The sequence below is a fragment of the Psammomys obesus genome, unplaced genomic scaffold (genome assembly GCF_907164565.1).
Source record: "Psammomys obesus unplaced genomic scaffold, mPsaObe1.curated_primary_1811, whole genome shotgun sequence".
NCBI classification, from domain to species: Eukaryota; Metazoa; Chordata; class Mammalia; order Rodentia; family Muridae; genus Psammomys; species Psammomys obesus.
In genome coordinates this window covers 8,596,169-8,620,976 of record NW_026586383.1, presented here as the reverse complement: position 1 = coordinate 8,620,976, position 24,808 = coordinate 8,596,169, and the positions used below count along the sequence as shown (strand labels likewise).

Below are 24,808 nucleotides of genomic sequence, written 5' to 3'. Positions count from 1 at the left end.
GACCAAAGAATTGGAAGATGTCACTAGAAACTGAGAAAGATTAGGGATTAAATCCCCTAGCTGCAGACAGGGACTTCCCACAGCAGGGCCCACCCAGCCTGGTCTTTTCTCCAGGCCTGGAAGGATAAATGACACAGACAGCAGTGATCCAGGCTCAGACTGAGAACCCAAGGAACCCACTAAGATAATGAGTGGACAGTGATCACTCAGGTTTGGCTGACATATCTTATAACTCAACTGAGACCTGGGAATCTGCTGCACTGGAATCCAGAAAAACAGGTACACTGCGAGGGCCACAGTGACCTGATGTAGAGGAAATTCTAAGTATTTGTTATGAGCACTCTCAATAAAAATGTTCACACAATTCAAGCATCACTGTTGAACACCAATATAAATCTTACACATAAAAATGAGGTCAGTGACTAAGAGCACTGGCTGCTCTTACAGAGGACCCCGATTCAACTGCAGAGGACCCAGCATTCACATGCCGGTTAAACATCTGTAATTCCATTTCCAGGGGATCCTACAACCTCTTCTAGCCTCTGGGGGCAACAGGCACTCACACGGTAAGCACAGATGCAAAGGGACACTCACATAATGAAGACAAAAGAAAAGGAGGTCTAGCATACTACTACCTCTTTGTTTTGTTCTTATCTCTATTTTTCACAATGACCAGGCAGCATCTATAAAATCCCAAGATGCATCAACTTAGTGGTACAGTCAAGATTCATCACCATCCAGGAGAGGCAGCAGTGACGAGAGCATGGGAGGCAACTCCAAGGCCACCAGCAAGTCAGGTCAGCCTAAGGGATGTAGCATGGCCACAGGAGAGTGGCCCTGACTGCATAAACACAGGACAGGACCTAGGACACAGCCCAGGAGGTGCTTCCGCCGCACCATGCCGCATTCCCACCTCCCTCCTGGGGCTCCTTGGGAAGCAGGACCCACCATCACCTTTCTTCTGAGGAGAGAAAGTAACAGATTTTTTTTGGTCACAGTGACATTTTGGCTTTCTATCCTTAGAAGGATTGGCACAAGCTAATGGGGAACAGTACAATAAAACAGAATGGCATTAATCACCTCCTGTGTCCTACACCCAACTTTTTCTTTTTACTCAGATGAAAGAGCAGAAAAGAGTCAGCCATTGTCTTCTTCTTTATTGTAAAGCCATAGCATTTCTATCAGAGGCAAACACAATGCCACAAAGATTGTTCTTAGTGCGTGGAAAGACAGGGGTGGAGTGACAGATTCAGACAAGTTCTTCTGCCTGGAAGCTGCTGACTCTGCATACTTAGGACAGCTCAAGATCTGTGTAAAGGAGTCCCGAGATCAGCACAGAAAGGTGTTCCTTCCACCCCAACACACACACAGGGAAGGAGCTGGTTTAGACTGTGGGCCCAGGTTCTACCTTCCTGTGGTGTGCTGGCTTGGCAGACAGCAGGTACATGGTGATTCTCAGCACACACCTTTCTTGGCTCCTTCAGAAAGCCCCTAGTGAGGCAAGAATCTGGCACCACACGATCCCTGGAGGGGCCCACAGGCTCTGGTAAAACCCACAAAGCAACTCCATCTTTCAAAGACCTGCTATGTTTCTTCCCATAGAATAAGGCACTCATTCTTGCTTAGGAGGCCAGACCCTTCTCAGCCATCAGACCTTGGAAGCAGAAATAGCCATGGATATAGGTACATACTTGGGTCAAGCCGCCTTCTGGCCTTGTCTTAACACTGAGGAGCACTGGGTGACTTCTATAGAACATGAATGGGGACGGTATAAAGTTCTGTAAGTCTCACCTTCCCCACAGGTAAAAAGGGAACAGTGGGATTTTGCACAGAGGATCACTGACAGACAAGCACAGCACTAGGTTTGCACAGCACACAGAATGCAGTAGGGAAAGCAAAAGTCAGGTGCTCCAACAGACAGAAAGGAGGACATCAGGGTCAGGAGAGAAGAATCAAGTAGTAAGTCATAATGTATTTGGACAGGATAAGAGAGGAATTCTAAAAGCCATCTCAGCTAACTCAGATCCTAGCAAAAGAAAACATCACTGAATTTTGAGCTAGTGAGTCTTTGAAAGGATTTTTAGTCAGGATTCCATCATTTCTTGAAAATAAATCTTCTAAAATACACCTGCCTGGAGAGGGCATGGCATTCTCCACAGGTGCTCAGTGCACACCAGACGACACTAGGACAGCTTTTCCAGTTGAGTGTCTGTCTGCTCCTTAGCTTTCAGTTCCTCTAGCTTCTTCCCATAGCGACTCAGGAAGTAATCGTCAGGCTCCACCCCTGAGCTCTTCAAAGCTTCCAGGACCTTCTCCAGTCTGGCCACAGAGCGGGCTCCGTCGATCTTCCTCGTGCTCAGATACAGAGTGAACTCCTTGAAACCCAGGAGCTTACAAGTGTCCACAGAGCAGATATTCTCCATGTCCCTGGTTCTATCCAGATGTGGGAAAAACACCAGACCTGACATCTTCTCTAGGTCCTGGAGGCTCACCTGGAACTCAGGTAACTGGGACTGGAACCCGATGGCTTTATTTGGCACCACAAAGGCCCCCAGTGCCAGTGGTTCAGTAGATTCCCGGCTTCTGCGAGCCAAGATCACCTTGTAAAGGTGTGAGGGGACTGCCACGTTGTCTTCGCCAATCACCTAAAAACAAAGCAGCCCAATTAGTGGCACCAACAGTTCCCAAGGTTTTTTTCCCACAGATTCTTAGATGTATTTCTGGAGATGCTCTTGTGAGCAGCCTCAGCGTACCTTGATGCATTAAAGTCCAACTGCCAAGGAAAATTAAAAAGATTCAACAAAGGTGAGCATTGAGCAGGCCAGTTCTAACCAGTCTTTAAAATAGCATTACCCTTGCTGGGCACTGGTGGCACACACCTTTAATCCTAGCACTCGGGAGGCAGAGTTCAAGGCCAGCCTGGTCTACAGAGCTAGTTCACAGATGACCAGGGCTACACCCTGTCTAGAAAAACTGAAAGAAAAAACAAGGAGCAGGGGTCTCAGTATCCACAGGACAGAGGCTGAAGGGGTGTCACAAGCAAGCACTAAATTTTCAAAGGGAAAAAGAGCTGTCACTGCTTTTTCTTCATCTCCTAATCATAACTTCTGATGCTCCAATCATAGAGCTCCGGCTTTGGCATTCCCAGTTCTCACAATAAAAATGGCCCCAAATCACCAAGAAACAAGAGACCGCCTTTAAAGAAGCAGCCAGACACAGCAGCAACCCAACTTTCTAGATCACCTCCATCACAGTTTGTTTGTGTTTTTTGTTTTTTGTTTTGTTTTGTTTTGTTTTTCAAGACATGGTTTCTCTGTGTAGTCCTGGTTGTCCTGGCCTCACTTTGTACATTAGGCTGGCCTTGAACTCACAGAGATCCACCTGTCTCTGCCTCCGTGAGTGCTGGGACCACAGATATGTGCCACCATGCCCAGCCACCTCTCACTTAAGAAAGTTAAGTATAAGCAACTGCTTTTGCTTAGTTTCAAATGCTCCTGGGCTACCACACATTGAACTTCTAAATTATGTTGTCAAATCAGAAACTTTGGAAAGGCAGCCACACAATGAGGAAGGCAGAGCAGGGAAACAAGCTGCCTGCGTAGGTTGGCCGTATTAATGAAATAACAGTATGATGAAGCCTCTTCGAATGTCCTTCCAATATGCTTAAAAGCTTCATCTGTTGTCCAAGAAAACAAAAGCTGAATGTCCATTTACTTAATGGTCCCCGATAAAATGACAAGATCCAACTGAGCATGCTCGAAGTGCCCCTTCCAGGCCTTTGCCTGCTGTGTCTCTTTTTTCTCCTGGTCAGACAGTTCCAGCTACAGATTCCCTGTCAAGCAGCAAAGATCAAAGCCAGAAAAGAGGAATCTTTTCTGATTTGTATACTCTCTCCACAGAGCCCAGAACTGCATAGCCATGTACTGTCTGTCACACACTGGTTGCCACAACCAACTACAGGGAAGAACCAAACAATGAAAGGACATCCACAACCAACTGCTTAGAACACACTGAAGGTGGCTGGTCAGGGTCCAGTACAGACTGAGATTTATGAAGGCACACACTGTCCGTACATTCAAAATTCTTATCCCCAAGAAGGACTTGTGCAACTAGGGCAAGGTCAAAGCAAAGGGGATGAGAAGGAAAGCTGCTGTGTGTTCACACTTGGCTCACAGATTAGATGGGAACTAACGATGCTCACGGGTCCTGAGCCTCTAGCACTGACCCTCCAGCGCAGTATAAACTTCCATGTGGTGGAACAGCCAGTAATCCTAGCATCCAGGTGAAGAGGATCAGAAGTTCAAGGTCATCCTTGGCTACACAAGAGCTCAAGGCCAGCCTGGACTACAAACATCATTAAAAAAGGAGGAGCATCAGCAGCTGTACTCTATCTGAAGGGAGAGCCATTTCCCACAGTCTTCCCTGTAGGCAAAATGTTCCATGTGGCCAGGCGCTAAAAGCTGACAAATACTAACAATAAGGGGGCTCAGGAACCAGAACTTAGGGTAGAAGTACTATGGAGCCATATTCACAAGGGAGATGAAATGAGCTTCAAATGCTCCACAGCGGCTGGGAACTCTCAGCAGGCAAGAGAATTCTTGGTGCCACCTGGTGGGCCTTCCACACTACTGCAGCACAGCATGAGAACCAAGGGGAATCAAACTCCATGAGGCCTTCTACTCCATTCTCTCGACTATCCCCATCCTGTGCTCCTTGTATACAAACAAATAGCTATTTTCAAAAATAATTACCTGGCCACGTTCACTGGCTGCCCACCAGAACTTCTGGTTGAGTTACTTAAATTCCAGCAAAAGATATATCTGACAATTTACCCTTCACAGCTTTACTTCATAGAAATGTGCCATTTCTCTAGCTTTGGGGCATCTTGAACTCACAACAGCTACAGGCCCTTCAGTGCTGCAGTCCTGAGGGCATCAGCTACATCTCAATCCTTGACAGTGATCCTATTCAAAACAGCAAGGTGTGACTCTTGCAGCCAAGGCCTTCCTGACAAGGAGAAAATGAAACGCACTTACTATTTTGGTTTTCAGCGAAGGAAAGAGACCAGACCTGGGACTGGAGAAACAGCTCAGCAGTTAAGAGCACACTGTCTGCTCTTCCAGAAGTCCTGAGTTCAATTCCCAACAAGCACATGGTGGCTCATAACCATCTATATTAGGATTTAATGTCCTCTTCTTGCGTGTAGGTGTACATTCACAGTACTCATATACGTAAAAAATAAATAAATCTTTAAAAAATAAAAAGAGACTGGGCCTATTTACAATTTCAAAAACCCAACTGTTTCTTCCTTAAATCTGAGAGACAGCCAGGTGGTGGTAGCACTAAGTGCTTTAATCCCGGCACTTCGGGGACAAAGGCAGGTGGATCTCTGAGTTCAAGGCCAGCCTGGTCTACAGAGTGAATTTCAGGGCAGCCAGGGCTACACAGGAAAACCCTGTCTCAAACAAACAACAACAAATTTAAGAATTATAAATAATTTTTAAGTAACTTAGGTTCTCTTCCTTATAGGCAACTCAGTAACACACACACGTGTTTTCTACTCTGAGGAGCATCACTTCCAGAAGACGCTCCTAAGCTGAAGGTGCTGAAGCACAAGGCTCAGTGGACAGGCAGACATTAGTGAGACTCCACTCTGCCACAGCTGCAACTCACAACCGTTTATAAAACAGCCCCCCAAGTGCCCCTCACAGAACTGTTATGACAACACACTGACACACCTTTAATCCCAGTATGTGAAAAGCAAAGGCAGGAGGATCACTCTGAGTTTGAGTTGGAGTCATCCAGGGCTATATACAGTGAGATCTTGTATCCGAAGTCAGAGGGGGAGGGTATGGTGGTGCACACTTACAGTCCCAAAACCTTGAGAGGTGGAAGCAGGAGGCTCAAGGCGTCAGACCAGCTTGGGGTATAGCGGACCCTGCTCAAAGCGACAACAAAGATGTCAAAATCATCAAGGCCTATAATTTTTTTTTTTTTTTTTTTAGTGAATGTCATTGAAAAGACAGGTTTTGCAGAGGATAGTGGGAAAACATGAGCTCCAGCAAGATTAGAGCAGTTAAAGGCCAACAATGCGAAATCAAGTTGAATACAAATGACCACAGACAAAGGATTTCAGTATGGCTTAACATGAACCAAGCTTTTAATATCAGTATATCAGCAACAAACCTTTTCACAGAAGATTTGGCATAAAAATGCTTTACAAAGGAGATGGCTGCTGCTATTAAAACACTCAGGAACCCTGAACTCTTGTCAAGTCTAACAAAAACTGGAAATCAACCAAGTGGAAGTGACTGGAAAACACAACACAACACAACAGCTGTAAGACAGACTCACGTGTAAGTTGGTTATTTCCTAAATAATACTGACGGGAGAGTACTTCCTTCCTTCTAAGTGACAGAAATAATAAGTCATCCCTATCATAGCCACAAAGCTCATCCCAGTTCCAGAAGAAATTGGCAAGAAACAAGGCAGGCTTGGCCTGCTATTTGTAATGCCATATAGTTACTTTGTCTTGAGTGAAGTTAAGGTTAAATGTACTTAGTGACACTGTTCCCGGTAAGACAAGAAAGAAAGGAATTAATTTAGACCAAACATAAACTGCTGGGAAACATCAACAGACCAAGACTTTAAAATGCCAATTACATGAAACAAAAAAAGGAAAAACAGTAGTTTGAAAACCAGAGAATCCATCCATACATACAAGAACAGAAGAAACAGGGAAAGTGAGGAGGCACAGAGGTCAGCAGGAATGTTGGTCAGGCCTGTGTCACCCCAAAGCCAGCAGACACGCTCCAGGCAGCCAGGATATAAGTAAACAAGCAAACTTTCCCTAGACTTCAGGAGGACGGTTCCTTGCCTACAGGACACCTCCACACTCCTGGGGCAGGTTTACAATTTTCTCCTCTCTAGGAGAAATGTGGACGGCACACCACAGTGAAGGGCAGGCTAGACACTGCTCCCAGTCTCTCCTCAGGTTGTTTACAATGCTCAAATCTACAGCTCCAGGTATGTTTCACTTGTCTGGACTCAATCTCTCTTGGAATGGACACACCAGAGAAAGCACATGGATGGCCTCAGCTATACTAAGGGTGACCATGATTCAAGCTGTCAGATGATTCAGTTCTGATAAAATCACTGCTACTAACCCTCCCCGAGGCTTATATGCACTCAAGTTCCCGGGTGCTGTGATCCACTCCCCCAGATTCTACTGGACATTTCTGCCTGGCTATGAGGAGCCCTCGTGGCCCATTTTCTGCTATTTCTGCATGCTGGGAGATACTTCTTGCAACTGGCCTCCACCCACAGCATCTTTCACTGCTGATGGCCTCATGCTCTGGACACTCAGTCTTCCGTTTATTACTACAGACTTTGAGAGCCTCAAAGGACAATGCTCTGACTAAGCAGCAAGTGTGCAAACAGACTCAGGTTTGGCTCTCCCCTTGTAATGACAAGCTGGATTTGACCCTTGCAATCCTCATTTTCCTTGTGTGTAAAAGAACAACTGCTACTTTTTGGTAAGGGATGTAGTGAAAGAGACAGCATGTTGAAAGCTACTTGTCTGAGGCCTAGTATAATGGTCCTTGCTAAACGCCAGTTCTTGTTTCATTTCTCTCCAGAGACTAAGTGCACACACCTGCACTCCACACCTGCACAGCAAAGCCAGAAAGCACCCCATGCTGGCTGTGCACATCCACCGGAGGGATGAGTGTGTACGGCTGAAAACAAGCAGCAGTCTTAGACATGTGACTCAGAATTGTCAGGCCTAACTGCCAAGCACTGCCTTGAGGAACTCACAGTTCATACTGTTCTTTGAGAAGAACAGGCAGCTCTCAAGAGCTGTGCAATGTGACCCCTTCCAAGCACCATGAAGGATGTTGTCAGACCAGAGAGACTTGACTGGAATTGACATGTCTAAGTTTCCACATGCTAGAGCCACCTCAGGTTTCTGGCCCCAGGCCCTGGTCTCCTCTGCATAAATGTACTGTCTCTCAGCACAGGCTGCCTCTCCCTGACTTCTCCAGCCTCACCTTCCCTGAATGCGCTTTCCTTAGAGAAATTCTAAGTTACATGTGCATCTCTCTGTACATACAAATACATTTTTATCCAGCTGAGTTTTTTTCCCTTTTATTGAAAATTATGTTTCTCACATAATACATCCTGATTATGGTTTCCTCTTGCTCGACTCCTCCCAGTTACTCACTTCTTTCTATCTCATCAGAAAACAAACAGTGATAATAAGATAAAGTGACACCAGCATATTGGAATAGGACAAAACAAACAAATAGAAGAAAAAGAACCCAAGAAAAGGCACAAGAAACAGACAGACGAAGAGACTCATTTACACAATCAAGAATCCCATAAAAAGGGGGGCTGGAGAGATGGCTCAGAGATTAAGAGCACTGGCTGCTCTTCCAGAGGTCCTGAGTTCAATTCTCAGCACCCACACGGTGGCTCACAACCATCTATAATGAGATCTGATGCCCTCTTCTGGCATGCTGGTATACATGCAGACAGAACATTGTACATTTAATAAATAAATAAATAAATAATCCCATAAAAACACAAAATTTAGCCAGGAATAGTGGCACACACTTGTACTCCCAGCACTGAGGGAGGCAGAGGCAGGCAGATCTCTGTGAGTTTAAGGCCAGCCTGGTCTACAAAGTGAGCCCAGGACAGCCAAGGCTTCACAGAAAACCCTGTCTCAAAAAAACAAAAAACAAACAAACAAACAAAAAAATCACCACAAAACTGGAAGCCGTAAGGACCTATAGGGTAAAAAGAGAGAGAGAGAAATATATATATATTTTACAAATAAAAAATAAGGTTATTTATTTTTTAAGCCCCAACATGAAATTATTGAACAAGGAACCATCAAACATGCCATACAGTTGGTTTTCTATTGGCCACCTGCTGGACCTGCACCTTACCCTTAAGAGTGGTTTGTTTCCTAGTAAGACTCCCTTGGAAAAAACTAAATTTTCAGTTGTAAGTGATTATCAATTGGAGATAACTTCTGGGATTAGGAATGGAGACCAATTAAATTCTTTTTTTTTTCAATTAAATTCTTAAAAGAGTAAGAGTTCTAAAACAATTTCCTAATTGAATACTTACAGACAATAGCTTGCCTTCATGCTAACAGATATACTAAGGAGTTCTGGGTTTAAAGTTTTAGTTGAAATCAACTTTGATCTGAAAAATAATAGCAAATTAGCTAAATCTACATGATTATAAAGAAGTCCACTACTGAAAGGAGTAAGTACATTAAATTAGAACCCACATGACAAAGGGCTGGAGAAATGGCTCAGTGGTTAAGAGCGCTGTCTGCTCTTCCAAAGGATCCAGGTTCAATTTCTAGCACCCACATGGCAGCTCACAACTGTCTGTAATACCAATTCCAAAAGCTCTGACACCTTCACACTAATGCACATAAAATAAAAAATAAAAAAAAATAATTAAAAAAAAAAGAAGTCACATGACAGGTCCCCAAGAAAGATGAAAACTAGATTCTAGGATCAAGTCTTGTCAACATCCAACTTCCATATATTTACATGTGGCATATAATAATTAGTGAATAGGGTTAACACACTGCTCAAAAGCCACAGCAAAGAAAGGCCTTCCAGACAGTGAGCACCAGGTAGAGAACTGGACTCTACTCTCTGGGACGCTCTCTGTGGTGAACACATGTGACAAAAAACAGCACACACTCAGGAGTCAACTTGTCCAGAACTCAGAAGCAGGGCTCCTGGACACTCCCTGAGACCTCCTGCAGAAACACGGGGCCACAAAAGCAGTGGCCTTGTTCTGCCTCCAGGAAGACGCAAACAATCTCTCAAGGCTCTCTTCTCCAGTCTTATGGTACATTTAAAATGCCTGGGACATCCTGCCACATTCGTAAATTCTGGAACCACATTCCTAGAGTCTTAGGATAAGCAAAGACTAGAAAGTTTACCTCCACTGCCTCTTCCAGAAACTGAAGCTGAACCCCAACACAACACGAGAGAATATAAGAAAGGGAACTTAAGACTAAGTGGACCCAAGCTAGAAGTGTAATAAAAACATACAATAACAGATGAACAATCGATTTAAAACTAAGACTGCTCATGAGTTTACCAACGGCAGGTTAATTCCTCTTAAACTATCCTGTCATCTGTGGGCCACCATCCCATCTCTCCTTCCACCTCAAAGGGTACTTTCTGATTCCTGAGCATACTCTTTAACCTCAGGCCTCAGTGTACCAGGGAGTATCTCATCCTGGCTTTAAAAAGCACAAGTGTGCCAATAACACAAACTATAAATGCTGGTTTTGTATTTTTGATAGACCCTATTTTATAATCTCAGGGGCCAACAGGAGTTGGGCAGGAATGCACAGGAGGAAAACAGAGGCAGGAGTGTGCATTCCACCTAGGAAGCAGACGCTCTTCTAACAAGCTGGTCATCAAGGCATTTGATGCTTTTTGATGTTGAGAATGGACAGAGAACTGTTATATTATATTCACTGGAGTTCTGCTGAGTGTGTAGGGTTTTCCTCTTATTTCAATGAACTGTTGTGTATTTTTTTTTAAGTAAAAATCACCAATTTATTCTCATCCTAGTATATTAAAGGAGCTTTAATCCCAATTGCAAATGTTACTAACTAACACACAGATGAGACACACTGTGTCACCACCCAAGGAAACCCCTCTCTGAGGTGTGTCCCCCATAGACCCTCTACTCACACCTCTGCTGTAGACAAAACAAACTCCATGACTACATCAGAAACTGGAGTTGTGCAAAGGTGCAAATTATATAAGAACAGGCATTTCCCAAAGACGAAATAACTGTTAATAAATGACAAGCCAAAGTTTAAAAATATAACGTAGCCCCCTTTCATCTAAGACAGAGATGATCAGCAGAAAGCCCAGCAGGGGACCCCGTCATCCCAGCACTGAGGTGGGAGCAGAGAAGGACGCTGTTCGAGGTCAGCCTGGGCTCCAGGCGGAGCCCTGCGGCGACTCACAGAAATAAAGGTGATCGCCACACTAGCCAGGTCACTCACGCTCAGTTCCAGAACCCGTGGAAAGGAGGAAAGTGGCACTGACTCCACGTGCACATATGCAAGCCATGTCACCATGCACACACAGGTGCGCACACACACATGCACATGGAGAGAGAGAGCAATGGGAACAGAGTTCGGGAGATGCCACTTACAGGCAGGCGCACCCCTCCCTCCCACAATAAGCTAAGAGACCTGGAAAGATATGAGCTCAGGAGGCCAGGGAAGGAAGACCCAAGACGGTCAGGCTTTAAGCCAGCACCACCGCTCCAACACACCCTTCTGGAAGCTAACCCTGACTGACCTGGTCACTGAGAGCTGACAGGTCTCTAGGAAGTTTTCAGGCTACTTGAACACCTGGAACATCAAATCACACTGCCAACAGCATCACACGCTCCAGTGTATGAAAACAGAGCATCTTTATGTATTTATATTGTTCTTCAGTTCTAAACTCCAAGCTTTAAGTGCTCCAAGAACTCCACTGTTCACCCAGCCCACCAACTGTTAACATTACCTATGACTTGTTTTTTTTTTTAAAGATTTCTTTCTTACATATACAGTATTTTGCCTGCATGTACACCTTCATGTCAGAAGAGGGCACCAGATCTTATTATAGATGGTTGTGAGCCACCATGTGGTTGCTGGGAATTGAACTCAGGACCTTTGGAAGAGCAGTGGGTGCTCTTAACCTCTGAGCTTTCTCTCCAGCCCCTCGGATGACTTCTTTACCTTTCTCTCTTCTGTCATCCCTACACTCATTTAAGCCACAGGCCCACTCCTGGCTTCCCCAGGCCTAAGAACAGACATCCACTTTCACAGTCACAGACCAATTACCAAATCAGGGAACTGAGCACAATCATCAGGTCTCCAAACCTTGGTCATAGCCAAATGTCCCCACAGCACTCTCCATACCCTTGCCTTCTGCCTTGAAGGTTTTGTTTTCATGTCTCCTTAAGGTCAGCTGCTTCCCCAGCCTTTGTGTCCATGACATAGCCGGTCTCTCTGATAAAGCAGTGTGTTTTAGAACTCCTCCCCTGCACTCTGCCTGTTATTTCCTCTCAGTGGAATTGAATGTTTTGTATTTTTGCAGAATGGTACTTTCTCCTCTGCACCTGATAACCAGAAGTACCGATTATCAGCAATTCCCATTGCTAGAGATACGAATTGCTGGTCATTCGGTTAAGAAAGTCAAGTTAGTGTTCCTGACCTTTTTGACCACTGAGTGATGTATGGGAAGGTAAGTACACACCCTGTTCCTCACAGAACTTCTGACTACACTTGGGCATCCACTGACAGTATCTACTTGCATCTCCTGTTACTGTGACCGGTGCAAAATGCCCTTTCAGGCCTCCTGCCAATTGTTGATATCAGTCAGGAGCCCATGCCACTGGAATCACTCCCCAGTGGTGCTCTGACCTAGCCCAGCAGGTCTGCACTCCACTGTCTTTCATATTTAGTCACAGAAACGACAAGTGGGTGCTCCTTCCAGCTTGCTCCTGTGTCCTTCCACAGGTCTACCGTGTGAGCGCTTCCTTGCCTTGGGCTCCAGATGCTCCATTTTTGTGCTTGCTTTCCCTACAGGGTTCTGGAGGTAACCAGATACTTCTCTAAAAAGCTGGGCCATTTAGCAAGAGTGATTTTTTAGAAAAAAAGATCTTCCCATGGCTAAAAGCCTGTATTATTGCTTCCAGGCCCTCTCAGCACAAAGAAGTAGGACACATTTTTTATAAACTATAATTCGGAAAATCATATCCAGTAAGAAAAGCAATACATAAAATGCACCTTTTCCACAATCGAATTTGAACAACACAGGTAACAAAAAAGACACCAAAACAAAACAGGTAAATAAATGTTTTGTTTATCTTTCTGGGTGTTGTTTTATTTTGTTTTGTTTTCTTGATTTGGGAGTCTTTATTGTATTAGGTTTTTGTTTTTTTTGAGAAAAAACAAAGCTGAGAGGGTAGGGAGGAGATGGTATGAAAGGACTTGAGGAAGGGAAAGAATATGATCAAAGTATATTTAATTTTAAAAAAATTTTTATAGGGGCTGGAAAGATGGCTCAGTGGTTAAGAGCACTGTCTGCTCTTCCAAAGGTCATGAGTTCACTTCCCAGCAACCACATGGTGGCTCACAACCATCTATAATGTGGACTGATTCCCTCTTCTGGTAGGTATATACATAAAATAAATCTTTAACAACAACAACAAAAAATTGTTTTATATAATAAAACATAATAAAAAACTATAGTAAGACACTGAATTATGAGCTAATTTTTCCTCTTATACTGTGTAAAATTTTATTACAAAGCAAGCTATTTACATAAATCTCTCAATTTCACAAATACAAAAAACAAGTAAAGCTGTAAATCATTTTAGGTTTATGAGTCACCAGTCTTTTTTGGTGGCGAGAGTAAGAGCAATTAGACAAAGCAAAGAGTAATGATATTCCCAAATTCAAATAACAAACAGCTGTGAGCACCTGTTCCGAGATTACTGAAACGTGCGCACTGCAGGGCACACCCAACACTGCACAGAGCATCTGGCCCAGGCGGCACTCGCCGGCACTCACAGTCTGCTCATTGGCTTTCCAGCTGCTTCCTAGGCCTGCGATCACAGACTCCAGCATTTACTAAATACCTGCTCTATTTCCAAAACTAAGTGTTCGTCCCATGCACGGCCCACACAGCACCACCCTCCTGGCCCCGTCCTCAGGGAGTCTCTCCATAAAGCCAGTCATACTGTTGGTGATCACTCAGCCCTGCTAACGCACAACTCAGGAAAAGCCCAAGAATTCCCTGACACTGAGCCTTCCATAGCAGTTGCTACCGTGTCCTTCACATCACTAAAAGCTCTCCCACGCTCAACCTGTTTCCCGCAGTTGGATGCTGAATGTCTCTCTGTAACTGCATCACCTTTTACCCACCACGACACCCTCTGCCCCTATAACCCTAATAGGCGCCCAACATACACAATGCTGAATAATGAAACTAAAAAGCAGAGAGAATGAGTGTGAGTCCACAGAACAACATCAGACTGGATGCTATAAGGCCCTACCTGGTAACTAACTGTTTTCGTTCCGTCGTCTCTAGTATGAGGTAAGGTTAACGGTCCTGAAACTATCCAAACATCTTCAAATCTCTCCGTCAGCTCACGACAATACATTTCTATTCTGCAAAACAATATTACATACGTTATATAATCACAGGCATAGATGTGAGGAAACAGCATGCCACCTAGTCCCTCAAAAAGACACCAAGACATCTCGTTTAAGAAGTTAACTTGGCCTGGTGATGCGGCCTTGCAGGCCATGGAGGAAGAGGATCCAGGCAGTCCTGATGAGACTGGACAAGCTATGGGCAGATGGCAACAGTGGAGAGCTCCCCCTTTCAGTGGACCAGGGAAAGGAGATGGAGAAAGAAAAAAGGCGCTTCAATCAGGATATATAATGAATAAATTGTGATGAAAAAAAAATTAAAAAAAAAAAAAAGACATTAACTTAGGACTAGCCAGAGTGGCTAGTCCCAGCACCCTGAGGTGCTGGCAGAAGGATCTATATAGAGACCAGTCTTGTTTACACAGTGAGTTCCAGGCCAACCAAGGTTACATAGTGAGACCCTAAGTCAAAAAACAAATAAATAAATTTTTTTAAAAATTAAACAGTATCAAGACTGTGGCTGTGTACCCTAATCCACACTGGCTCATCCCCTCTGAAGCTGACGGTAAGACTTACACAGAGATGTTCTCTAGACCACACCTCCTGCACTTGCCTGTGACACTCAGAAGCTAAACTGTGCTTCCCTAAGTGATGGCTAGCTCTAGAATGTGTGTTGTGAAAGGCTGCTGGTCTCACCACAGGATGCAGTTTTCCTAAAAGGCTAAAGGTACTAGAACATGGACTCCCTTACTTAGCTTAACACAACCACTCTTGGGTTCTGGCCATCCCATGAGGCAACCGTCTCCGGTGTGGATCATTTACAGAGCACAGTACCAGGGAAAGAGATGGGGGTTCGTGACAGGATGTCCACTCAGCAGTGGCATGCACTCTCTATTGCACTTGTACACAAGCTACAGGAGATGACAAAATGTGCCACCACTCCTCGTACAGACACCCAGTTACAAGGTGAAGGGCTCTCCCTACAAAGACCCCCCCTTGGGAAAGGAAAACGTAATAGGCTCCCATAGGTGTGCAACCGGCAAACACAACATGAAAGGAATGAAGCTCTTAACACTTGAAAGAAAAAGAGAAAGACCTTTACACGGGAGTGAATCGATCTCTAAGTTACACCTGAACCTTAGTCGGGTCCAACAGCAACAGGACACTCAGATTTTGAGCACTTTAAGACTGGCACTACAGAGCTGCAGTAGTAGTACTGTGGGTGACATTTTAGAACGAGTCTTTTTTCCTAAAGTTACACATTTATAGAGTCATATCTTATAATCTGAGCAGGTGGTAGGGGTTAGAGATACAGAAGAAACAGATATGCCATGGCATAGTCTTCACAGATTCACTTCCTGGCTTTTTAAGTGTCCACATATGCACGTGAGCACAAGGGTGCAGGTGCCCTGAGCTCCCTCTCTGGCCCTAGAGTCTTTAAATATAGGGCATTTTCTTAATATTTATTTTTTTAGATTTACCTATCTTTTTTTTTGTAGATTCTTTTTATTTTTATAAATTACAGTTTATTCACTTTGTATCCCCCTGTAGCTCCTTCCCTCCCCCCTCCCAATCCCACCCTTCTTTCCCCCTTCTCCACCCATGTCCCTCCCCAAGTTTATCAATAGGGAAGGTCCTTCTCTCCTTTCCTCTGATCCTAGTCTATCAGGTCTCATCAGGACTGGCTGCATTATCTTCCTCTATGGCCTGGTAAGGCTGCTCCCCACTCAGGGGAAGGTGATCAAAGAACAGGCCAATCAGTTCATGTCAGAGACAGTCCCTCTTCCCATTACTATGGAACCCACTTGGACCCTGAACTGCCATGGGCTACATCTGTGCAGGGGTTCTGTTATCTCTATGAATGGTCCTTGGTTGGAGTATCAGTCTCAGAAAAGTCCCCTGTGCCCATATTTTTTGGTTCTGTTGCTCTCCTTGTGGAGCTCCTGTCCTCTCCATTACCTATCCTTTTATTTTTGGAACTAGCATTACAAAGAACCATGAGCCATCACATTGGGGCTAGAAACTGAATCCGACTCTCTGGAAGAGCAGCCAGGGCTCTTAAGTGCTGAGTGCATCCCATCTCTGTTTTCTTTATTTTGTTCTGTTTGTTTGGTTAGGTTTGGTTTTTTTTTTTGGTGGTGGGGATGGAAGCCAGGACCCTTGTAGTCTATTAATGAACTATACCCCTAGCCGTATTCTGAACCCATAAAATATTATATCGGAAAAGCACACAGGCCTGAAACCACCTCAGTGGAGGCTAGTCTCAGATGCTTGGTAAGACTGCCTGTCAATATCAGAAGCAGCGGAAGGCCCTCAATGTTTCTTCCACTAGAATGTCCAACTGTACCACACCAAAACTTTCCTCCTTCAAAGCTCAGAAGTGTACCATGAGGGTGGATCATGGCTGTCATCTCAAAACTTGGGAGGCTGAGGAAGGACAGGTTGGAGGCCAGCCTGGATAGGTGACTAAGCCTCCCACAAAGCGCCCTTCCTGGACACACTCATTTATTAGCAGGAAGATTATCTTCTTTTCAGCAGCAGCAAATGGTTCAGAGGCAGGCTGTCTCCCAAACATAGCAAAGAGAGCAGAATCTGACAAATAAACAAGAGCCAGCACAAGCAAGCTGGCAGCCCGCCACCCAACATCCACACCTACCTATTCCAATAGCCAGAGTTATTATCAAAATTCTGAGGCACAATATTGGAAAGGTAAAAGGTTTCTGCCATGGCTTTCTGTGAAGAAAATGGAAATGGTATGTTATTCTAGAATGCCTTCGCTCTACAGCTCTACAAAGCAGATGTGAATTAACACATTAGCTCTCATAGTTAGCAACTACAGACTAGTCAGTGCCAGAATCCAACCCACAGCCCCACTCATGCCAGGCAACCATGCTACCACTCAGCTAATCCACAACCCACTAATGTTTCTTTAAATAAATGAAGACAGAAATATTCCAAGACAGAAAACTATGGTTATACAAAATAACTTGACAGCCAGCGAGATGGCTCAGCAGGTAAAAGTGCTTGCTTCACAATTCCGTTACCCATAATTTGATGCCCAGAAACCACATAAAGGTGAAAAACACAAACTCTACAAAGGTGTCCTCTGGCTTGTACATACAATCCACACATACGCACATACATACAAATATACACAGAATAACTTTAATTAAAACAAAAAACTATGAGTTGGGTACAGAGGCACATGCCTATTATTCCAGAACATCAGAGGTGAAGCTGGCTATCAGGAACTTAGGGTCATCCTAGGCTACATAATGGGTTTTAGGCCAGCCTGGGCTACATAAGTGTGTCTCAAATAGTAATAATAATACATTAAGAACTATAATGTAAGTAGGTCAGTGTGTCTGGCTTTACTTATCATTTATAACATCCTCCCAAATGCATGTCTATAAGCTCCAGGGACCAAATGCCCCCAAGAAAAGCTGAAAAGTAAACTCTGGCTTTAAGCATCCAGAGGAAAGGTCAAATGTCAGGAATTGTATTCAAAGTATAAAAAAAAAAAAAAAAAAACCTAGCTCAAAAGTGCCAGAGAAAAGGTCCCCGTTCTCCCAGTTTCCGGCCACTGTAAGTGCATACTCTGCATGTCTAACCTACCTGCACAAAGCTCTGCCTCACTGACTCTAGCCAACCTCGGCTCTTCAAGCATGTACTCTTCAAGGGTGGCGCTCAGCCTGGCAGCCACTGGGTCACACTGGCTGCTGGGTTTGTTTTTTTTCAGCTTTTTTACAGCTCGGAGACTACGGGCTGGTGTAGCTCAGTGGTAAAATGTTTAACATGCACAGGTTAAAATTAAAAGTAAAGCACAAGATCCAACAGCCTCACACAGACACAAATGCAGGCAAAACACAAATGCACATAAAATAAAAAGAAAAACAACCACAAGGCACAAAAAACAGCAACAAACATTTAATTAAAAAGGGAAAAGAAAAGAGTAGCCTGAGCTCGTAGTGGCTCTTTAGCCCCCTTTAAATTTAGAATTTAGTTTTCAGAGGCAAGCACACAGACAGACAGCCTAGTTCGTCAGCCACACAACCTCATCCTCTCACGAGCATGCCTACACTGGAGAACTTGTTATTCCCCGCTGGGGCCATGTGTCCTCGTGACCAGCCACTTCCAACATAGTCCTCATTGAGGGCACTGAAGGCTGAAGGAACACTGGGGTCAGGCTTGAATTTACAGTGTTTTCTGTCCGCGTCACCTAGAGAAAAAAAACACACAAAATGTTTATTAGTGGTCCTCTGAGGACGCCAGCGGGCTAGTGTGGAAGGTACAGCTTCAAGCAGCAGGCATCAGGGGCCACATGCATGTCTCAAGCTCCTAAATAGTTGAGTTTTTTCATGTGAGCATGGCTTAGTCTAGGACAGGCTGCTATCTCACACTCTGATTCTGGCCTTTCCAATTAAAAGAAAACTGCCCTGGACAGAACTCACGCCAAAGTAATGAGTAGTAAGGGGCAGAGAAGACTTTACTACCAAATCAACTTTTACAAAAAGTACCATCATGTAACTCACAGCACTCCAACAGCATGCCCAAGATAAACCCACATATGGGGTGTGGCGTGGGCGCAGAGTGTCACAAAGCTCCACTTCCCCAAGGAGCCATAGGCAACTGATGGTTGCTGGGAGAGGCAGAAGTTTCTTCAAGAATCTGCCCCTAAGAAGCTACCCAGGCTCCAGAGGGCGACTCGACACCCAGGTACATCCTGGCAGCACCAAGTGGACTCAAGTGGGTTGGGGCTGGGCTTGTTAAGAAAAAGAACACATGAAATTCACAGGGAACAGTGGCGAAATGGAAAAGAACTGAAGGGGAGGGAATGAGGGTGGACTCAATCAAAACCCATTGTATGCCTATATGAAATGCTCCAATAACTGAAAAGTAGACACTTGTGTATTGTTTTACAAAGTTATATTCTGGCAACTTTATTTGTACTGTGTAGAGGAAGGAATAAACATCTGAGGTAGGAACTGTAGCCAGCAACCCTTGAAACAGATCTCTAAGTGGAGTGAGTGTCTGCAAAGACTGCAGCGCTTTGAATGAGGGCCCACAGGCACATATTCCCATGCTTCGCCTCCGGCTGGTGGGCAGCCTAAGAGGGATGGGGGATTGGGACATGTGGCCTTGTGGGAGAGGGGGTGTCGCTAAGCCCCATGCTAAGCCCAGCCTCTTTCTCTCCGTCTACCTGTGTTTCAGGGTGCAGCTCTCAGCTACTTCTCCAGCACCATGCCTCCGTGCCCCCAGCCACACTCCCCCACCATGACAGCAGGCCAACCCTCTCAAACTGTAAGCAAGCCACAACGAAACGCTTTCTTTTATAAGAGCTGTCTCTTCACAGCAGTGAAGACACAAGCATTTGTAAATACTACAGTAGACTGTACTTTACCACCTCAAAACTACCCAACTCACAGGGTTTGCAGTGAGAAAGGCATGGCTTTCCTCATAATGATCACAATGCAGGATAAACTTAGTAAAATTGAAATTCTTCCACTATTTTAACTTATTAAGCTTAAGCACAAATCAAATGGGTCATGAAATACATACATAGAATTAGGGGCTACAGATATGGCTCAGTGAGTGAAGACCTGAAACAAAGGGTGAGGACCTGAGTTTAGACCACCAGAAATCACATAACGCCAGATGTGGTAACATCTGTAATCCCAGCTCCTACAAGATAGAAAGTAGAGACAGGAGAATCCTTAGAAGCTTGGAGACAAGCTAGCACTGAGAACAAACAAGAGCTCTTGTCTCAAACAAGGTGAAAAAAACAAAAACCAACCCTGAGGTTGTCCTCTGACCTGCACACAGTGGACCAATGGTGGTCCACACACTCACAACTCTCAACGGCTACAAGTATCCTCTTGAACAGGGACATTTTAAGGTCCCTACTCTGCTGCACTTCGTTACTGTTTTTGTTTGTTTCAAGACAGGGTTTCTGTGTGGCTCTGGCTGTCCTGGAACTTGCCTGGAACCAGGCTGGCCTTGAACTCAAGAGATCCTGCCACTGCCAGGCTTTGCTGCTGGTTTTATGTCCTGGAAAAGTTTGCACTCGTCCCAATATGAGCATTTCAATCTTCCCAGCCTTTTAATCCTCAGAAAATGATATGGTCTTAATCATCTTTAGTGTGTGTGTACATGTATGTGTATGTGTGGCCACATACCTCAGTACATGTGTGCAGGTCAAAGGACAACTCTGTGGAGTCAGTTCTCTTCTGCTTTCTCCTAAACTCAGGTCAGCTAGGCCCTGTGTGACAAGTACCTTTACCCACTGAGCCACCTCGCCAGCTGCAGGGCACTCACTGTACAGTGGAGGGGAGATAACACAAACCTTACATTCAACAGCAAATCACAAAATAGGAATGAAACCACCATGGTAAGGGGAATGTGGTGGACCATCCTTGTCATCCCAGTACTTAGAAGGTGGATATAAAAGAATCAGGAATAGATTGATAATCTGGCCTACACGCCTGAAAACAAAAACAGAAAACCTATATATATATATGTGTGTGTGTGTAAATGTATGTCTATATATATATATGTCTGTATATACTCGTATATATATATATATATGTCTATATATATATTTAACATAAGGAGTTACTGTACAATTGATTTATTTTACTCATTTATTTTTTGAGGCAGGCTCTCACTTAGGTAGCCCTGACTATCTGGAAATTCATTTTATAAAGGTGGCTGACCCTGAATTCCCAGACAGACCTGTCTCTCTTAAGACTGAAGCTGTGCACACCATATCCAGCAACATAACTTTTAAAAGACTACCCTGAGCTGGCTGTGATAGCATTCACCTTTAATCCCAGAATTCAGGAGACGAAGGGCAAGCAGATCTCTGGGAGTTCAAGGATAGCCAGGGATGCATAATTATACCCTGTCTTAGGAAAAAAGCCAAAAACAAAACAACAGAACTTTTCTAATTTACAGAAAAAGACTAAGCCACAAACACCACCTCTCACTGACAACAAATATAGTAAATCAGCTATCAGCCTGGTGAAACCTAACAGTGTTCATCACAGTTGAGGCCGGGAGTAGGACGCTCAATAACGGCAGCATGGACTAAAAAAGTCTACTTAGGAACCAATTTGAGATTTGTCATCAAGACCTGGTGATGTTAATTAAGGAGTCTTCCAAGTCATGGAGGCCGGTGAGCAGACTTCACCGCTGGCAGCCTCCAGCCTCACGGCTCATCACGTTCTCCCAGCTGCTGCGCTCCGGCCTTCCTTTAGATCCCTAACTGCACAAAGTCCTCTCCACACTGGAGTCTCCAAACACAGCACTGCTGCTTTCTGCCAAGAATGCTCTTCTCAAGTTCTGTGGCCCGTCCCAAGTTGCCCAACTTCCGTCCACTCTTCAGTCTACTTTGTAAGAGAAGCAAAACCATCTCTGTGACCGTCCCTAGCACATTCTGTGCTGTTCCCTAATTATACTATCCTTACCAGCAATCTGTTCTTTCAGAAAGGTTAGCAGTCATCTTTATTACATGCTCATAATTACTTGGCAGGTCAATCTGATTCTTTAATCACAAATGTCACAGGACTACAGACCATCTGTTTTAGTCACAGCTATATACCCTCAGCTTTGCACCATCATGCAAACACACTTAGTGACTGTTTTAAAAAAAATCTGTTGGGGTAAAGATGATGCTCAATGTCTACGATGGGGCCTCGACACTCAAGTGTTGAAATACACATGTTCTCAGCGGAAACAGCCAGGGAGAGTCTTAGGGCTCCCTGGATACTAAGCTTGATCTGTTTAATCAGAGAGCAAACAAACATTATTTTCAGTGTGCGCAATGAGGAACAAAGGCTGGAAATATTATCAACAGTCCCCTTATTCTGAAGTTGAAAACCCTCTCATCAGTACCTGCATTTTTTCCAACCACCTACCTATGATCTTGTCCTTGGATATATGTTCAAGAACCCATCTGGGTACCCGTTTTGCCTGATCATAAGACAAGGCATGGTTAGTGTAATGCCTGGTCTCTGTTCCGCTTAAAGGAAATCCAAACTGTTCCAAGACAACTTTTTCTGCAGATACTAAAAAAGAAAAAAAAGAAAAAAAAGGGGGTGTGAACAAAAACCACGTAATTTAGTGACTCTTATTAAGAACAAAAGACTATAAAGATAACAGTGATATCTAAAAACTGGCTCAAAAGTATACACCAAGGAGTCTGCTCCCCAATACTGGGAGCAGGAAGGGTCTAATCAAATAGACCTCATCTTTGCAATTACTTACTAAGTTAAAAAAAAAAAAGTTTGGCAAAATCCTCCTTTGCTTATAATCTGTTGGGTACTCACAATAAGCTTCAGCTATAGGGGTGTGTGTTTGTTTTGGTGCTGGGAAATGAACTCACGCATAACTGTGAACTCACTCTGTGGCCTAGGCAGGCCTTGAACTTTTGTTCCTCCTGCCCTTGCCCACCACATGCTGAGTTTACAGGTATGTGCTACCACACTCGGTCTTAACTTTTAAAGGCCTAGCTGGAGATGTGCAGGGTAGAGCATAGCTCAGTGACAGAATTGTGACTGTACTAGAGTCCTAGCTTCAACTCCCAGTACCTAAATAAATAAGGGCCCCAATCTTACTAGTTTTTTCACAACAGTTTTCCAAATCCGCCTGCACCACAAACTATATATAAGAAAGACCTCAAAGGAAAACCATCATGCCCTGGCTAATTATTAGCTATTGATAAAACTGGATGGGAAAGAGTCTTCGTACTTACAAAGACAAAACTGGCCATAATTTTAGGTTTTGTTTTTTTTTTTTTTTAATCATCATGATATCTCATTTGCCAGGTTAAGTATTCATTTTACTTTTTCAAAAGACTGTAACTCCCTGAGTGGGTGCACAAACCTATCACTCCAACAAGTTTGATGCCTGGCTGAGCCAGAGTGAGCATTGGCTCAAAACAACAACAAACAAACAGACAAAAAGACTGCACTCAAACTGTCCCTCCCTGACACTCACTCCCCCAGTGTTTTAGGAAGACTGCTGTCTACACTGCAGTAAGGCTGGGAAACCAAGCACACACCAAACAGTGAGCTGGTCACAAGTTTCTTTTCCCCATGCCTTCCCAGCAGCCAAGCACCTCAGCAGGTCTCTGGCACAATGGAAGTATCAACACGTCCTGGAACGACATGGGCCCGGACTCACTTCTTTGTGTAAAGGTACGGTGCCCTGTTAACTCAAGGATTTCCGTACTATGAAGACTGGGCAGCTCATATTCTTTATGGGAACGCCTCCAAACACACTTGATGTGATGGTTAATGTCCATCTGACAGACTCTAGAATGACCTGTGACAGCGCTCCGGGTATGCCTACGGGGAGTGGGAGCCGCACGCTCAATTGTGGGCGGGGCCACGCCCTGCCTGGGATCCGCACTGTGTGAACTGGAGAGAAGGGAGCACGCCGCCGTCCCCGTTTCCTGATCATGGAAACGGCGTGGCCAGCTGCTTCGGGCTCCTTTCCCCGCCACGACGCGCTGCACCTCGGAACCGGGAGCTAAAAGAAACCTCCTCCCTTCGCTTCCCTTCAGTTGCTTTTGTCAGGTGTGTCTTGTCCCAGCAACAGGAAAAGAAACTAAGACACTTACTGCAGGCCAGTTCTGTACCAGGCACTGTGCTGCACCTAAGGTGGAGAACAAACAGAGTCTCAGCTCGGGGCGGAGCTACGGACGGCGGGGCGGCGACCCCGCAGGGCGCCGGGCAGCATTCGGGGGAGGCCCGGGGAACGGAGGCCGGCCCGCGGACTCACCGTGCGGCTGCGTCGCCGGCCACGCGGGCCCCGCGTCCCGACGCCGGAGGAGCTGCAGCGCCGTCAGCCCTGCTCCCGCCGCGCCCACCACAGCCCCGGCCAGGAAGCCATTCAGAAACCGCCGCGAGCCCCTGAGGCGCGACGCGAAGCCCTTGGCGGCCATCGCTCCGCAGGGCGTCCTCCGCGCTTGCGCACGCCGGGGCTCTGCGCCACAACGCCCAATCGCTGGCCCGGGGACGGGGCGCGCATGCGCGGCCTGGGGCCGCCTCCCAGAGGCCTCCGCGGCTGAGGGCCTCGAGCGCCCCCTAGTGACGAGCATGGACAGGTGCGCCTGCCTTCATCCCTGGATGCGTTGGAAGCATCATGGCTTGTGGGTGTAATTGCGTGTGTGCACGTGTACTGTCCTCAGAAGAAAATGCCTTTTGGCCCATTTAACAGTGAGTAAACGCGCGCTCGTGATCCGCCAACGATCTCCCAAATGGAGATCCAACTCGTTGTGATTCCAAATCCTGTGCCACATTGGATCTGTTTGTGCCACCTGGCTTCAAGGTCAACATGTACACGAATCCCAACTCCTGAAGCTACAAGTCTGTGCCTCCGTTCGAGTTTCTGAGCAAAACAGTACTCCGTGGTAGCCAGAGACCTCTTGACCAAACGACTGAGTGTGTCAGTCAGTGCGTCTATTGTAATTTGTGCCTGGCCAGCAAGATGCCTCGCCTAGTAAGGGTGCTTGCCGACCTGAATTCGATCCCTGGGACTCACTTGCTGAAAGGAGACAAGTGGCTCCTGAGAGCTGTCCTCTAACCGCCGCGGGCA

At 45.3% G+C, this 24,808-nt stretch overlaps 1 protein-coding gene across 2 annotated transcripts; it reads right to left on the bottom strand.

Annotated features, from left to right (window-relative positions):
- Positions 1-1,143: 1,143 nt before the first annotated feature.
- Exog (exo/endonuclease G) lies at positions 1,144-24,155 on the bottom strand. 2 transcript variants are annotated; one of them, XM_055601580.1, is made up of 6 exons: positions 23,993-24,155; positions 22,126-22,275; positions 18,289-18,428; positions 16,866-16,942; positions 14,110-14,224; positions 1,144-2,645 (listed from the first exon to the last, which is right to left on the bottom strand). In XM_055601580.1, the coding sequence occupies exons 1-6, from the start codon at positions 24,153-24,155 to the stop codon at positions 2,184-2,186; spliced, it is 1,107 nt and encodes a 368-aa protein (XP_055457555.1). In that variant the 3' UTR covers positions 1,144-2,183. The 2 variants fall into 2 exon arrangements, with proteins under 2 accessions (XP_055457555.1, XP_055457556.1); XM_055601581.1 differs by lacking the exon at positions 22,126-22,275.
- Positions 24,156-24,808: the final 653 nt, after the last annotated feature.

Excerpts from the sequence above, each read along its gene's own strand:
- Exog (XM_055601580.1), bottom strand. The coding sequence starts at position 24,155 with ATGGCCGCCAAGGGCTTCGCGTCGCGCCTCAGGGGCTCGCGGCGGTTT. Across the intron at positions 22,276-23,992 it reads GCCGGCGACGCAGCCGCACG|TATCTGCAGAAAAAGTTGTC; the intron begins GTGAGTCCGCGG and ends TTTCTTTTTTAG. Across the intron at positions 2,646-14,109 it reads CGAAAACAGTTAGTTACCAG|GTGATTGGCGAAGACAACGT; the intron begins GTAGGGCCTTAT and ends CTTTGTTTTTAG.